Consider the following 17500-nt stretch of genomic DNA (forward strand, 5'->3'; position numbering starts at 1 on the left):
CTCTGACTTCCTGTGTGTGTGTGTGTGTGTGTGTGTGTGTGTGTGTGTGTGTGTGTGTGTGTGTAGGAGACTGAGTCCAGAGGAGCATATCTTCATCTCTGACTTCCTGTGTGTGTGTGTGTGTGTGTGTGTGTGTGTGTGTGTGTGTGTGTGTGTGTGTGTGTGTGTGTGTGTGTGTGTGTGTGTAGGAGACTGAGTCCAGACGAGCATATCTTCATCTCTGACTTCCTGTGTGTGTGTGTGTGTGTGTGTGTGTGTGTGTGTGTGTGTGTGTGTGTGTGTGTGTGTGTGTGTGTGTGTGTGTGTGTGTGTGTGTGTGTAGGAGACTGAGTCCAGAGGAGCATATCTTCATCTCTGACTTCCTGTGTGTGTGTGTGTGTGTGTGTGTGTGTGTGTGTGTGTGTGTGTGTGTGTGTGTGTGTGTGTGTGTGTGTGTGTGTAGGAGACTGAGTCCAGACGAGCATATCTTCATCTCTGACTTCCTGTGTGTGTGTGTGTGTGTGTGTGTGTGTGTGTGTGTGTGTGTGTGTGTGTGTGTGTGTGTGTGTGTGTGTGTGTGTGTGTGTGTGTGTGTGTGTGTGTGTGTGTGTAGGAGACTGAGTCCAGACGAGCATATCTTCATCTCTGACTTCCTGTGTGTGTGTGTGTGTGTGTGTGTGTGTGTGTGTAGGAGACTGAGTCCAGACGAGCATATCTTCATCTCTGACTTCCTGTGTGTGTGTGTGTGTGTGTGTGTGTGTGTGTGTGTGTGTGTAGGAGACTGAGTCCAGATGAGCATATCTTCATCTCTGACTTCCTGTGTGTGTGTGTGTGTGTGTGTGTGTGTGTGTGTGTGTGTGTGTGTGTGTGTAGGAGACTGAGTCCAGACGAGCATATCTTCATCTCTGACTTCCTGTGTGTGTGTGTGTGTGTGTGTGTGTGTGTGTGTGTGTGTGTGTGTGTGTGTGTGTGTGTGTGTGTGTGTGTGTGTAGGAGACTGAGTCCAGACGAGCATATCTTCATCTCTGACTTCCTGTGTGTGTGTGTGTGTGTGTGTGTGTGTGTGTGTGTGTGTAGGAGACTGAGTCCAGACGAGCATATCTTCATCTCTGACTTCCTGTGTGTGTGTGTGTGTGTGTGTGTGTGTGTGTGTGTGTGTAGGAAGCTGAGTCCAGAGGAGCATATCTTCATCTCTGACTTCCTGTGTGTGTGTGTGTGTGTGTGTGTGTGTGTGTAGGAAGCTGAGTCCAGAGGAGCATATCTTCATCTCTGACTTCCTGTGTGTGTGTGTGTGTGTGTGTGTGTGTGTGTAGGAAGCTGAGTCCAGAGGAGCATATCTTCATCTCTGACTTCCTGTGTGTGTGTGTGTGTGTGTGTGTGTGTGTGTAGGAAGCTGAGTCCAGAGGAGCATATCTTCATCTCTGACTTCCTGTGTGTGTGTGTGTGTGTGTGTGTGTGTGTGTGTGTAGGAAGCTGAGTCCAGAGGAGCATATCTTCATCTCTGACTTCCTGTGTGTGTGTGTGTGTGTGTGTGTGTGTGTGTAGGAAGCTGAGTCCAGAGGAGCATATCTTCATCTCTGACTTCCTGTGTGTGTGTGTGTGTGTGTGTGTGTGTGTGTAGGAGACTGAGTCCAGAGGAGCATATCTTCATCTCTGACTTCCTGTGTGTGTGTGTGTGTGTGTGTGTGTGTGTGTGTGTGTGTGTGTGTGTGTGTGTAGGAGACTGAGTCCAGAGGAGCATATCTTCATCTCTGACTTCCTGTGTGTGTGTGTGTGTGTGTGTGTGTGTGTGTGTGTGTGTGTGTGTACTTGTTTTTGTGGCCTGGTGTGGACTTGCACCTGATTGCACACCAAACCCGTGGGGACCTCACGTGCGGTGAGGACCTGAGTCCAGGTCCCCAGAGGCACAAGCATTGCAAATGATAGAGAACGCCATTTTAACATGCTAGGCAATGTATCCCGCCAAATCCCTAAAAGTCTTCACGGGGTAGGTTTGGCCGGATTTAAAGTGTGTGTGTGTGTATCTGTGTGTGAACTTATTTTTCAGAGTGCGCCCCTAGTGGTCAATGCTAGAATAAGAGTGTGTGAACTGTGTGTGTACCTGACATAACAGGACCCCACCACACTCAGCCAACCCCCATCCACGCCCACCCACCCCTGACCCGCCTCCAAAAGATTATTAAAAGGTTTGATGAACCCAGAAGAAGTTTCTAGAACAGTGTGTGCACCTGACATATCAGGTCCCCACCACACCCACCCCTCCCCCACCTCCCCACCCCTCCCCCACCTGCAAGAGATCATCGAAGGCCTGATGAATGTGCTGGAAGTCTGGAAGTTTTATGTAGTGTGTGTGCACCTGACATATCAGGTCCCCACCACACCCACCCCTCCCCCACCTCCAACAAGCTGTCAAAGGGCCTGATGAATCCATTAGAAGTTTCAAGAACTGTGTATGTACCTGACATATCAGGTCCCCACCCCGCAGTTCATCTAGTAACATGTAAAGCTCTTGTTCGCCGCTTGCACTTTGCTATGTTGTAGACCTGATGCCACTCGATAGACTTAGCTCCAGTGTTGTGCATGAACATTCAAAAGAAGTTTCTGTGAACGCTGAACTGAACGCAACACATTTGTAAATAATGAATTTGAACGTGAATTCGCTCAGATTATGGGAAATGAACGACGAACGTCACTGTTGATTATTTTGTCCTGAGAAGTCGAGTGACACTAGAAACAGTAGGCTATGTCGTTGTCACACTCACTGCCCACGGGCGCCACTCCTAAACGCAACACATTTGTAAATAATGAATTTGAACGTGAATTCGCTCAGATTATGGGAAATGAACGACGAACGTCACTGTTGATTATTCTGTCCTGAGAAGTCGAGTGACACTAGAAACAGTAGGCTATGTCGTTGTCACACTCACTGCCCACGGGCGCCACTCCTAAACTACAGCTTTGCACTACTACATTACCCATGATCACGTTACGCATGATGCATTGTACACAGAACTGCTACTATGTGAATGCAATCGCGGAAAGATTCTGCACTTGTCAGTGATGATAGAGGGATGCATAATGTGTTCAAAGAGCCCTACAGTATGTCACTGAACAGTTCCATCGCTGCAGGTAATGCAGCAGGCAGCCTCCTCCATACTCCCGGTGTAAAAACTACACTCTTCTGCTGTCAGGCATGCACAGCTGACGCATTTATTATTAATTATTAATAAATGCGCGGCCGCATTTATTAGGCGTCGGTAGGCTATCTGCCATAGACCTAAAAGAAATGTATCTGCCCAGTGAAATAAAGCCCAATTTACGGACATTCTCAATTAGATGAGAACAACAGGTGGCTGTAGCCTATATTCCGTCAGAAACAGATTTTCATTCATATGAACTGAATTTGAACTAGTTCAAAATTAAAAATGGTGAACTATGAACGTGAACAGTTCACTTTGCACGTGTGTGAACTGAACTTTGAACTAGTTACTGAAGAGTGTGAACGTGCACAACACTGCTTAGCTCTGACAAGATCATATCACAATTGTGTACATTTTTACTCAATTAATTTGATCCCCTTCAATTTTGAAATTAGTTTGGAGGCAAGATTACAATTACACTATACACCATGTTTCTCACTGAAATTATTATTATTATTATTATTATTATTATTATTGAATATATTGGTGAAGTCATCATAGTGGAGATTTTTTAACGGGTAGGTATACATTATATGAGATTAACGTCACACAGCGGCGGCCGCCATTTTAGTTTTGAAAAACTTTGGATTGGACCGAACCAGGTTAATTGGAGAACAGTGCATTCATTCAGCCATTTCGATGAAGCCAGGACACGTGTGACATCTCCAGAAAGTGGTATCGTTTCATCGTGGACGAAATGAGGTAAGATTGGCATCATGTTATGTATATGTCATTATATATTATAAATACTGGCTATTTTAATTGTACTGTCATGAGATAATATGTCAATTATGAAGATTATGCATGTTCGTTGACAAAGAAGGGTAGTTGTAGGTGAATGTCAACTAGCAAGCCTTTTGGTTTCTGCTGTAATTAGGCAGGATTAGCAACAATACTCCATGAGTTCTTCGTTTTCACACATAGCCTACTTGAATTGTTAATCGTTTACTATGAACAACTTATTTTGAATGTATTGAGATAACGGCACACATGCTTTGAATGAAAACGCTAACACGTCGCGTTAAAACGCATGGGAAGTTAACTTTACGCACAAGCACATGCACATGCACATGTTCTCGTTGTTAGCCCTCGTGGAAATGTAATTAGCATAATACGTCAAATAAGCTGCTTCGTGGACATACATGTCAATGAGTCTGATAGTTTATTTCATTACTCTTCCCATCCGTGATTCATATGCCAGAATGTTGTGTAATCGTGATTTCACGTTATGTGCCACTGTCGGGTAGGCTATGTGCAACACAGCGGCCTTACTGCACTGGGAGCAAACGAGGAGAGGTCACGAAAGCGCTCAAGCGTGCTACCAATCTTGCTGGCAGGCACGAGATAACCCACGTTCTGTCGACGCTTTCAATTGGGTTCGGTCCTCTGGCTACAGCATCGCGCATTGTTAAAAGACGATGACTGTCGTGTTGTATTCATGTGTTGCTTACAATCGTTAATTTGTCTTTACATTTTCCATAGTCCAAAAAAGGTGGCCAAAGAAAGGTTTAAACGTCGCATGGAAAAACTCAGACGACATCATGATGAGTGCACGAGGAAACATTCACCGAAGGTAATGCATTTTAGCCGTATCAATGTCATGCTTTCATTTCAGTAGCTTGTTAAGAAAATACTCACAATCTGATTGAATTAAAAGCAGACAAGATAAATATCCATGTAAAATCTAACATTTCATGCATTACACATTTGTTAAAAGACCTATGTATTTCATGCACTTAAAGCAATACTTCACCATTTTTTCATATTGAACTATGTTATTCCCTTAACTAATACCGTGGGTTGATGCATACCTCTCACGTTTCAATGCGTGCACTCACTAGCTCTGGCGCGCGGCACAACTTTGATAGCACTTAGCTAGCCCAATGCATTCATTAGGATCCAAACAGAGATGAAGTTAGAAGCGACCATACACCTCCATGTTTTCCTATTAAAATACAGTTACACGAGTAGTCACACGACCAAGTATGGTGAGACAAAATAAAACATGATGCATTTCTAAGCAGGTAAAGAGGGATAACTATATTGTGTGGCGCAGTAATATCCTCACTTTTTAACTTTCAGTTTCACTTTGGAGTGAGGATATTACTGCTGGGAGTCTAAGTGCTCCCAGTATTATTCCGCCACACAATAGTTATCCGTTTTATCTGCTTAGAAATGCACCATGTTTTATTTTGTCTCACCATACTTGGTCGTGTCACTACTCGTGTAACTGTATTTTAATAGGGAAAACATGGAGGTGTTTGGTCACTTCTAACTTCATCTCTGTTTGGATCCTAATGAATGCATTGGGCTAGCTAAGTGCTATCAAAGTTGCACCGCGCGCCAGAGCCAGTGAGTGCACGCATTGAAACGTGAGAGGTATGTATCAACTCGTCTTAATTAAGCGAATAACATAGTTTAATATGAAAAAACGATGAAGAGTTGCTTTAAAGGGGGGGAAAGGATTTGCATAACTAAAGTTCTGTTATAAACTTATTTCAGACAAAGGAAAGTCCGAAGCAATCACCAAGGTCTGACACCATGACACATCATCAGGACCCAGATGATGAACCCCCACCTCCCTATAATGAAGACACCTTTGCCTTGCAGATGATGTGTACAGAAGTCTCGGTGAGTTTTTACAAATGTATTATTATTAGTGGTTGGCCGTTATCGGCGTTAACGTGCTGCGTTAACATGCAACTCTTATCGGGCGATGAAAAAAATATCGGCGTTAATCTATTCTCAAAGTTGGGCTGGGAGCTGGGTCTATACTAAGCAAGCTGTGATCACTTTCACCTTGATATTTTAGCGCGAACGGCCAAATGTTTAAGAGTGGCCTTAAAAAAGTATAGGTCGCACTGGTGCACCTGATGCTGATCGGCTACTTTCTTTCACAAGTTTTCATTGTAGACTATGCATGCAACTTTACCAAACAGGGTAGAAGTAACCCCCCTCTCCTTTGCACGCTTTCTCTTGCTCTCCCTCTCCCTCGCTCTCCCGTGCGCGCTCAAAGGACACCCGTCCCTCGACATGCACATTTAATCCAAATAAAACATTCACAATCGACTAAACTAGACTAAATGGCCCTCATTTATCAACAGAGCGTAGAAACCAGCGTATATCTGAGCGCAGAAATCATCTTACGACGGGGCTCACTTGTGATTCATCAAACTTTCGTATCACTCCAATTCCAGCGTAAGAATAAACGTGTGTTGATAAATGTGGCGGCTGGAAACAAGCGTGATTTAAATATCACGGCCCTATTTTATGCTCGTTTTAATGGCCTCGCCCCTAGAATTTACGACATGAAGGTGCATTATACGTCCAAAAGAGATCATTAGTGATCTCGAGCCACAGTGACGTCCAGCTGAACCTTGTTCATTTTGACAGCTAGAAGCTGTTATCAAGGAAGGCGGGAAACTAGAGCGATTTAAGCGCAACAGACTCTATTTTCGCAGAGAGAACGCATCATACTATAAATACATTAATTACAAAACCGTACGACACTGAAATTTGCCCTTTGAAAATAATTTAAAATATATATGCCTAGGCCTAATTCATGAATGTTGCGTTTGCCAAAGAGAAAGTAATCATCGCCTATTCTAAGACATGAAATGTGTCAATATAATATGCTACAGTACAGCAAATAGGCTGCACATGTACAGGAAAGGTGTTATGTCCGAGATAGTCCATTATTCAACTTTCTAATGCACCGCCGATTTACTGCTACGCGATGCTATGCCGCCTGAAAAACTTGCGTACATGAGTTGAGACTAGACTAGATTTCAGCGTAGCCACCCATCACGTTCACATTGATAAATGCCATACTTTGCGTGGAAACAAGCGTACGCCTGTTTTACGCCTGTTTTTGGTCGTACGCTCGTTTGATAAATGAGGGCCAATGTGTTTTACAAAATAAAAAGCATGCTAAAATGGCTCTTAATTTTTGAAGACCAAAAGGACAGAAATGTCATAACATTATTTTGTGTCGTTTAGTCGCGTTATTATTTTGCGGTGTTTCTGTTTCCTGCGTCTCACTTCTTGGGCGCATCAGGTTGCACAGTCTGATTATCATACCAGAGGAACAGCGTTTCTCGCGTGGGCCTGTTGGTCATATCCGGTGCTTCTGTCACTCATCTGATCATATTTGATCATGTAGCAAAGGAGCGGTAGATGTAGGCCTATAGCCTATTGTTCTAATAGCAGCTAAGAAAATATAGGCTACGTTCAGTCCGTTAAAAAGGCAACTCTCTCAGTTAAACTTTACACTAGGCTACTTATGTCACCTCCGCATGTAGATCTAATTCAGATGAACATGTTAACGGGCAACTGCAGATTTGATTAGTGTGTAAGCTTCTGTCCAGCTGATGCTGGCGCTGCTATCTGTACTAGCCTACAATAATAAATCGATAATAAACGATCAGCAACGAAGTTCTAATCATAAGACACATTTTTAATGCAACCTTGGGTTAGTAGGCTATCTAATGTTGTGTGGGAATTGCAAGAAAACTATTGAAAACAATTCCTTACCAACCACACAAGTGCGCGTGTCGTTTATTTAAACGGTAGGAAAACTGAATCAAAGACGGCGCTGTTCATCAACAAAATCAGCATCGAGTTAAAACGTGATTTAAAGTACCACACATTTAAAGGTGCAGCGATCACTCAAGGCATACAGTAGGCCTGTACCACAACTGAGTGATGAACGTGAAATGCTTGTCATAGGCTACAAAACACTATCCTGACGAGCCAGACCCACATCAAGATGTAGGGTCTGGGAACTCACCGTAGTCAGGGCTCAATCGGAGGGGTGGGATAAACAGTTGTCTTTCAAATTCCATCTCCGCAATAGGATAACGCTAAACGAATCATCTTCTTGTTTTCAAATAGCAGGCTGCGTAACCTTCCCTCTCCACGCAATAGGATAACGCTAAACGAATCATCTGCCTGTTTTCAAATAGCAGGATGCGTTACCGTCGCAACTTCTGGTTGCATGTCAGTCACCATTATGTTAAGCCCGCCCACCGACTTTATACACACTGTGATTGGATCGCTTGATTTTCCAGCTCTCAGCTCCAAAGCTCTATGGATCGTGCCTAGACTGCCCCGCCAGCCAAATTACATTTCCTGCCGCTAGGGGCGTCTAGATTTCTAGGCTAACAAAACACAGCATTAGGATGACAACTGTGTGTAACCAGACTAACCACGCTTAGGCTACCTAGTTAATGGTGAAATAGCATCCACATTTAAAGCATTCAATAGCCTAAGGAAAACTTGATCGGTCCGTTAAATTGTTCTCAGAAAAGGAACAGCAGGTCTACAGAATATTCCAAATAGTCTAGTTTCCTCTCATGGTGACAGGAGGAGGAGACCAAACTCTGTGTGACATACCTGATTCCACAGTCAATGTTTAGTGCTATAATTTAGCCTGTAATATTTGGATTTTATTAATCCATGAAAATTAACCAGAATGTATAATTTCCTATTCAGAATGGACATAGGACCTCATTTCCAGGTTAGCCAGTGTGATATTTATCAGTGGAGACCTTTATCTGCATATTTCATCCAGTCCTTCCAGTTTCAGAGTTTGCTGGTACTAGGTTAGCGCAAGTCAACGGTATTTGCCAGCATGCCACTAAAAACAGTCTTACCCAGTCTATGGAAGAACAACCCCTTTAAATAGAATTGCATTAATAAAAAGATACTAAAATCCAATTTTCATTGACTAAAACAAGACTAAATGTCATTAGTTTTCATCAACTAAAACTAGACGAAAATAAGACTAAAATACTCATACTTTTAGTCGACTAAAACTTGACTAGACTAAAAGTATGAACGTGACTAAAACTGATAACTAAAATGATAGCTTGACACAAAGACTAGACTAAAACCAAAACAGGCCGCCAAAAACAACACTATTTCCAAGCTCTTAGCCAAACAGTCATTGTCTACACAGAATACATTGGTAAGAATACATACCATGATGTCATCTATTGCATAATTTCTCTGAAGGCAAATATTCTGTGTAGAAGGACAAGTCACTAAAACTATGTCAAGTCCATAACTGAAGTTTATTTTTGAGGCTCTAATGACGTAAGAAAACACTCACAAAATCTGATGTATTAACTAAACAAAAGCAGACCAGATAAATAACCATATAAAATCTAATATTTCATGCATTGCACATGTAAAGCAGACCTATGTATTGCATGCACTTAGAGGGGGGGTGGGGAGGATTTGCATAACTACAGTTCTGTTATAAACTTATTTCAGATTAAGGAAAGTCAGAAGCAATCACCAAGGTCTGACACCATGACACATAATCAGGACCCAGATGATGAACCCCCACCTCCCTATAATGAAGACACCTTTGCCTTGCAGATGATGTGTACAGAAGTCTTGGTGGGTTTTTACAAATGTATTATTATTATTATTATTATTGTTATTATTATTATAATTATAATTATTATGATGTATAAACTCCGTTGAAAAAACGATGTATGAAAACAGAGTATATCTCAATGTGAACAGGAGGATTCAGAGGAAAAACTAGACAGTTCCACAATGTCAGATGTTTCCAAGCTCTTAGCCAAACAGTCATTGTCTACACAGAATTCATTGGTAAGAATTACATACCATGATGTCATCTATAGCATAATTTCTCTGAAGGCAAATATTCTGTGTAGAAGGACAAGTCACTAAAACTATGTCCACTATGTCCATAACTGAAGTTTATTTTTGAGGCTCTAATGACGTAACAAGACGGTCAGCAATTAGCCATTCACTACTCACTATTCTACACACCATCACTCTGACTGCACTGACGGCTGGTTGAAAAATAGTCTTGTTGCTACAGTAGGTGAACTCAGAAATGTTCAGGCCAATGCAACATCCTGACGTTCTCTATATTTTCCTGCAATTATTCAAATTGAATTTCCTTGCAAGTTAAGAATGATGATGGTACATTGAGTTATTTTAACAGGGTATGTAGTCACAATTGGAACAGGCTGGATGAAAAAAGTACTTGATATTGGTGGTCTCTTTCCAGGACAGTGACGCGGATACAGTCATTTTTGAATTGCCCAGTTCTTCTGCAGCATCAGAAGCCCAAGAAGTTCCAAAGCTAGAGAGGACTGAGAGTGTATTTGTAAGTGTCAGTCTCTCTCTCCCTCGTCATCTCTCTCCCGCTCTTTGGTGATTTCATAACTGTATTGTTATTTGTATCTTGTTACATGGTTATACGCATTTAAACAGCATAGACATGGCATATGAAGTACACAACATTATGACTCTAGGTCTTTAACAGGTGATGCCACACGTGTTTCATAGTACATTTTCTGTAGGCTTGTTTTATTTGGATGCTTAGGACTTAAATTGAACCCTACATATATCAACTTTTATTATGGTTTTAGACTGATGCCAGTTTTCTATTTACAGCTTACTAAAAAATCATTACACATCGGTTCAGCTTCAGATGACAGCTTCTCGGATATAGTTAGCAGCATTGAAAACAGCGATGATGACTTTGTGCCGGATTCAGAGAGCTGTTCAGAAGAATCTGAAGAGAGCCTTCCATGTGGAAAAAGGAGACGTCTGTCACAGACCAGTCTCTCATCTCCCAATGTGACCTTAGACAGCAGTGATGATAATTCATCTTCCATGAATGCAGCCCAACAGTCTTCCTCTCCTGAAGATAAGGAGACATCAACTCAGCCAGTCGAGGATGTCAACAGTGATATTTCGGTAATGAAATTGAAGAAGACTGCATATGGCCAAAGAGTGTACAACAAAAAGCAGTATTGCTTTTACTGCTGCAAACCATTCAGCAAGATGGCAAGGCACTTGGCCCAAATACATAAGGATGAGGTGGAGGTTGCAAAAGCACTTTCTTTTACGAAGGGGTCTAAAGAAAGAAGGGTTCATCTAGATCTTTTGCGTAACAAAGGGAATCGTGCACACAACGTAAACGTTCTGAAAGCAGGCAAAGGTGTATTGGTGCCACGTCAACAAGCAACTGCCAAGCAGGTAGACGTGAATGACTATGTGCACTGTTTACACTGCCAAGGGCTGTTCAGACGAAAGGCTCTTTGGAGGCATATGGCAAGGTGTAATTTGGCGAAGAAGTGCCAGCTCACAAAACCAGGCAGATCTAGAGTTCAAGCACTCTGCGCATATGCACAGCCTGTCCCTGAAGGGGTAAGTAAGAAGTTATGGAAGCTCATAAGTGACATGAAGCAAGACAAAGTAACACAGGCAGTTAAAAGTGATGTATGTATCATCAGATTTGGAGAACATTTGTGTAACAAAATGGGCAATGACAAAACTAAGCACGAATACATAAGAACTAAAATGCGTGAGGCTGGAAGGCTGTTGGTGTGTGCCAAGAAAAGGGGAACGCTAAATGCAATCAAAGACTTTTTCATACCTTCAAACTTCTACAATGCCATTCAGGCTGTTAAAGACACAGCAGGATTCAAAGATGAAGAAGAGGTCTTCACAGTCCCCTCTTTGGCTTTGAAACTGGGCCACACCCTCAAGAGAATGGCGGATATTGCTGAATGTGAGGCAATGATGGCAGGAGAGGAAAGCAGCATACAGAATGTGAAGCGCTTCAAAGACATGTACACCACTAAATGGAATGAGTGTGTGTCAGCATCAGCCTTGAAAACCCTGAGAGAAGCAAAGTGGAACTCTCCAGAACTTCTTCCTTTCACAGAAGATGTCAAAAAAATGCATATGCACCTCAACAAGAAAACTAAACAGTATCAGGAAAAAATCAAAGCGGAGAAAAACCAGAAGAATTGGTCACAGCTAGCCCAAGCGACTTTGTGTGAGGTAATCCTATTTAATCGCCGAAGACCTGGAGAAGTCTCAAAAATGAAATTGAACACATTCCTTCTCAGAAACACTTCAGTCTTGCATTCTGACGTTGCTGATGCCTTATCTGAAGTTGAGAAGAAGCTCTGTCAGCATTTCCAACGCATTGAAATCAGAGGTAAACGAGACCGAAAGGTCCCAATACTCCTGACTCCAGGCATGCTGGATTCAATGGATCTACTTGCAAAGTCTCGCCAAACATGTGGTGTACTGGATGAAAATCCTTTTTTTTTTTCGACACCCATGACCGAGAAATCCTACTACCACGGCACATCTTGTATCAGGAAAGTTGCCCGGGAGTGTGGGGCCAAATATCCAAAGGCTCTTTCTTGCACAAAGCTGCGGAAACATGTGGCTACAGTCTCTAAAGTGCTTAATCTGAAGGACACTGAGATGGACCAGTTGGCGGACTTCATGGGACATGACATTCGTGTGCACAGACAGTTTTACAGGTTGCCTGAGGGGACGCTGCAGCTAGCCAAAATCAGCAAGGTGCTGTTAGCCCTTGAACAGGGAAGAGTTGCGGAATTCAAGGGTAAAAACATTGAAGAGATCAACATTGAGCCTTATGGTAAGGCACAAGACATTGCAGCTGTTCTTATATCCAATCACATCTAGTACACAGCTACTTCAGTATACAACTAAAACTTGAATGCATTTCTCTCCACATTGCAGAGAAGCTGAATTTAGTCAGTAACATGTCTGAAAGTGAAGATGAAGAGAGTGACAGCGAGATGCTACAGCCAAAGAACACCAGGCGACCCCAGCGTCCTTCAACATCTACAGGTAAGAACATCTGTGGTCTGATGAAAATTCTAGGCCTAATTCAAACTGTCTTGTCCCTGCAGACTTACAAGTATGCCTTTGTGTATGTGTGTCTTTCAGACGAATGTTTGGTTGACAGCGAGTCTGCAATGCCACAGCCAAAGAAGCGACGACTATCCCCTTCAACATCAACGTCTACAGGTAATGCAATGGCTTTAGGATGATCTTTCCTGCTTCATCATTGCATCAAATCTCCCTCATATTGTTCCTCTGTCTAGTTGACATTAAACATTACATTTTAATTTTCTTGTTTCAATTTAACAAAGTCTAACTGTGTGCAACCTATGTGCAGTATCAATAGGCTGTTGTTGCTACATGTGTTGTATGCTTTTTAATATTTATGTTTTGTGTATGGTATGGCAAAACTCATGAAGTGTTTCTTTTGATTTAATTCCAGAGGAACTTCCCATTAGCGGGAGGTCTACAAAGGGAAGAAGGAAGAAAGGAGGAAAGATGCCTTCAAAATCAGGTAAAGAACTGTTGAACTGAGAACTTACTTGCGTAGGTACAGTTATGAACTGCAAGAACTTAAGTTGGATTTTGACCAGATGTTTGCTCTAGCATACATTGCTTGTATAGCATATACTATTTAAGTTTTAGCATATGCTATATAAGTTTTGGGGCTAAATGTTGTGATTTTAGGTGGGTCAAAATCCTCAAAAAGGGAGTGGACAGAAGAGGTGAAGGCAGTTAAGGACAGATGCTTATCCACTTCAATATCTTCAACCTCTACAGGTAATGTAGCATTTTACTTTATTGTTGTTTAATTTTATCAAGGTCTAACGGTGTGCAATGTATGTGCAGTATCAATAGGCTGTTTTTGCTACATGTTTTGTATGCTTTTATTTTTCTAATGTTTATGTTTTATGTATGCTGTGCCAAAAATCATGAAGTGTTGTGATTTTAGGTGTGTCAAAACCCCCCAAAAGAAAGTGGACAGAAGAAGAGGTGAAGGCAGTTGAGAACAAACTGATGGATTGCATCACATCTGGCAGGGTACCAGGGAAATTGCAATGTGAAGACTGCATCAGGTCAGCTCCTTCAGTTCTTAAGCACAGAACCTGGGAAGCGGTGAAGTTTTACATCAAAAACCGAATAACGGCATACCAGAGGGAATGTGGTAAAAGAAAGTGAAAAAGCCGGCTCGGATCAGTATTATAACTTTTCAGTTTTAGTCACATCTGTTTTTTAACAGACTTGGTTTCTGTTTAGAAGTGTTGTCACATTCTGTTTTTTTTTTTTTTTTTTTTTTTATACATAATTTCTTTCCCACACATAATGGCACCAGATAGTAGTTCAGTTTAGCTCTACCTTACCGATGTGCCTTGACCTTCCCAAATTAAACTAGCTTTTCCATTATTCTCAATAATGTTTTATGTTTCTCAATATGGATGCATGTATAACTGCATACCAGAGGGAATGTGGAAAAAGAAAATTAAAGTGAAAATGCTGGCTCGGGTCAGTATTCCAGTTCCAGTCACATAGTTGGATTTCGAAAGACTTTGTTTCTGTTAAGAGGTGTTGTAACACATTTCTAATTATCATCTTATATATAAATATCATTTTTTTTCACATATAATGGCACTAGAAAGTAGTTCAGCTCAGCTCTAGTAGCTTACTGATGTGCCTTGACATTATTTAGAATAATGGAAGAGCTAGTTTAATTTCTTTTTTTGTTGATATTGATATAGATGCATGCATGCATTGCAGGATTGTTTTATATTATCGAAAACCGATAATGGCATACCCAGAGGGATTGTGGTAGAAGAAAGTTAAAGTAAAAATGCTGGCTCGAATCTGTATTTTTACTTTTCAGTTCCAGTAACATAGTTGGATTTTGAAAAAAAAAAAAAATGGTTTCCGTTTAGATGTGTTGTCACATTTCTAATGATCTTTTTTTACATATGTATTTGTCTTTTTTTTCCTACAAATAATGGCACCGGAGAGTAGTTCAGTTTAGCTCTAGTACCTTACCAATGTGCCTTGAGAAGAGTGATGATGGTGATGTAGAGAGAGGAGGAGAAGAAGTGAGGGATGATGGTGATGTAGAGAGAGGAGAAGAAGTGAGGGATGATGGTGATGTAGAGAGAGGAGGAGAAGTGAGGGATGATGGTGATGTAGAGAGAGGAGGAGAAGAAGTGAAGGATGATGGTGATGTAGAGAGAGGAGGAGAGGAAGTGAGTGATGATGGTGATGTAGAGAGGAGGAGAAGAAGTGAGGGATGATGGTGATGTAGAGAGAGGAGAAGTGAAGGATGATGGTGATGTAGAGAGAGAGGAGAAGAAGTGAAGGATGATGGTGATGTAGAGAGAGGAAGAGAGGAAGTGATTGATGATGGTGATGTAGAGAGGAGGAGAAGTGAGTGATGATGGTGTAGAGAGAGGAGGAGAAGAAGTGAAGGATTATGGTGATGTAGAGAGAGAGGAGAAGTGAGTGATGATGGTGATGTAGAGAGAGGAGGAGAAGAAGTGTGGGATGATGGTGATGTAGAGAGAGGAGAAGAAGTGAGGGATGATGGTGATGTAGAGAGGAGAAGAAGTGAGGGATGATGGTGATGTAGAGAGAGGAGGAGAAGTGAGGGATGATGGTGATGTAGAGAGAGGAGGAGAAGAAGTGAAGGATGATGGTGATGTAGAGAGAGGAGGAGAGGAAGTGAGTGATGATGGTGATGTAGAGAGGAGGAGAAGAAGTGAGGGATGATGGTGATGTAGAGAGGAGAAGAAGTGAGGGATGATGGTGATGTAGAGAGAGGAGGAGAATTGAGGGATGATGGTGATGTAGAGAGAGGAGGAGAAGAAGTGAGTGATGATGGTGATGTAGAGAGAGGAGAAGTGAGTGATGGTGATGTAGAGAGAGGAGGAGAATTGAGGGATGATGGTGATGTAGAGAGAGGAGGAGAAGTGAGGGATGATGATGTAGAGAGAGGAGGAGAAGTGAGTGATGATGGTGATGTAGAGAGGAGGAGAAGTGAGGGATGATGATGTAGAGAGAGAGGAGGAGAAGTGAGTGATGATGGTGATGTAGAGAGGAGGAGAAGAAGTGAAGGATGATGGTGATGTAGAGAGAGGAGAAGTGAGTGATGGTGATGTAGAGAGAGGAGGAGAAGAAGTGAAGGATTATGGTGATGTAGAGAGAGAGGAGGAGAAGAAGTGAGTGATGATGGTGATGTAGAGAGAGAGAAGAAGTGAGGGATGATGGTGATGTAGAGAGAGGAGAAGAAGTGAGTGATGATGGTGATGTAGAGAGGAGGAGAAGAACATTTCTAATTATCTTTCTTTACATATGTATATGTCTTTTTTTTCTACACATAAGGCACCGTAGAGTAGTTCAGTTTAGCTCTAGTACCTTACCAATGTGCCTTGACCTTCCCAAATTAAACTAGCTTTTTCATTATTCTCAATAATGTTTTATGTTTATCAATATGGATGCATGTATGCATTAAGGGATTGATTTATATTTGTTTATTTTTTATCTTTTTTCCCCCACATTGCTCTGTGGATTTTTTCCTCCAGTGTTGTTGATTTTAGTCGACTAATTACACACCTTTATACAGTTGGATTTTGAGAAATAAAGTTGCCAAAAGACTTAAAGTTGCAATGCATTATTATCACATTTGTTTATTTACAGTTTTTGAGGTGAGGTCCCCATTAGTCACTGTTGAAACACACACACACAGTCACATGACTGCAAATTTACATATTCATATTGCTCATTTAAATATTTTGAGGTGAGGTCCCCACTGGTAACCTTTGAGACACACACAGTCACATGATCAATTTGCATATTAAAGTATGACATCACAGGTCCCCTCGAGGGTCTTCTACCAGACCAGGGTCCTCAGCAGGTGGTCAAATGTCAGGTCAGTCTTCTGAGGGTCAGACTCAAATTTTCAAGTGATGGCTGTTATAACAGCTGCACATGGAGTGTGGATCAGTTTCTGCCTTGTCTGTAGACCACTCAGAAAGGTTGGTTCCCACCAGGGTACATTTTGTCATGTGTCCCCGCCGAGTAGCAAAAACAAGTATGTGTGTGTGTGTGTGTGTGTGTGTGTGTGTGTGTGTGTGTGTAGGAGACTGAGTCCAGACGAGCATATCTTCATCTCTGACTTCCTGTGTGTGTGTGTGTGTGTGTGTGTGTGTGTGTGTGTGTGTGTGTGTGTGTGTGTGTGTGTGTGTGTGTGTGTGTGTGTGTGTGTGTGTAGGAGACTGAGTCCAGAGGAGCATATCTTCATCTCTGACTTCCTGTGTGTGTGTGTGTGTGTGTGTGTGTGTGTGTGTGTGTGTGTGTGTGTAGGAGACTGAGTCCAGAGGAGCATATCTTCATCTCTGACTTCCTGTGTGTGTGTGTGTGTGTGTGTGTGTGTGTGTGTGTGTGTGTGTGTGTGTGTGTAGGAGACTGAGTCCAGAGGAGCATATCTTCATCTCTGACTTCCTGTGTGTGTGTGTGTGTGTGTGTGTGTGTGTGTGTGTGTGTGTGTGTGTGTGTGTGTGTGTGTGTGTGTAGGAGACTGAGTCCAGACGAGCATATCTTCATCTCTGACTTCCTGTGTGTGTGTGTGTGTGTGTGTGTGTGTGTGTGTGTGTGTGTGTGTGTGTGTGTGTGTGTGTGTGTGTGTG

General features: G+C 42.1%; 2 protein-coding genes across 6 annotated transcripts in view; both read left to right on the top strand.

The window, feature by feature from the left end:
* The window catches only part of zgc:112980 (uncharacterized protein LOC503706 homolog), a 62674-nt gene that overhangs the window by 41172 nt on the left and 4002 nt on the right, over nt 1–17500 (top strand). The window lies entirely within an intron of this gene.
* On the top strand, nt 4568–16474 carry LOC134080358 (uncharacterized). Of its 2 annotated transcripts, XM_062536770.1 has the most exons (10): nt 4568–4752; nt 5682–5810; nt 9456–9584; nt 10231–10329; nt 10620–12630; nt 12735–12845; nt 12945–13025; nt 13282–13353; nt 13527–13619; nt 13792–16474. In XM_062536770.1, the coding sequence occupies exons 1-10, from the start codon at nt 4618–4620 to the stop codon at nt 14016–14018; spliced, it is 3087 nt and encodes a 1028-aa protein (XP_062392754.1). In that variant the 5' UTR covers nt 4568–4617; the 3' UTR covers nt 14019–16474. The 2 variants fall into 2 exon arrangements, with proteins under 2 accessions (XP_062392754.1, XP_062392762.1); XM_062536778.1 differs by lacking the exons at nt 4568–4752; nt 5682–5810; nt 9456–9584 and adding an exon at nt 9719–9803.

This window comes from Sardina pilchardus, chromosome 1 (genome assembly GCF_963854185.1).
Source record: "Sardina pilchardus chromosome 1, fSarPil1.1, whole genome shotgun sequence".
NCBI lineage: Eukaryota > Metazoa > Chordata > Actinopteri > Clupeiformes > Clupeidae > Sardina > Sardina pilchardus.

Coding starts and splice junctions, on each gene's coding strand:
- LOC134080358 (XM_062536770.1), top strand. CDS start 4,618: ATGTGTTGCTTACAATCGTTAATTTGTCTTTACATTTTCCATAGTCCA. Junction 4,753..5,681: donor CGAGGAAACATTCACCGAAG/GTAATGCATTTT, acceptor AACTTATTTCAG/ACAAAGGAAAGTCCGAAGCA. Junction 9,585..10,230: donor TGATGTGTACAGAAGTCTTG/GTGGGTTTTTAC, acceptor GTCTCTTTCCAG/GACAGTGACGCGGATACAGT.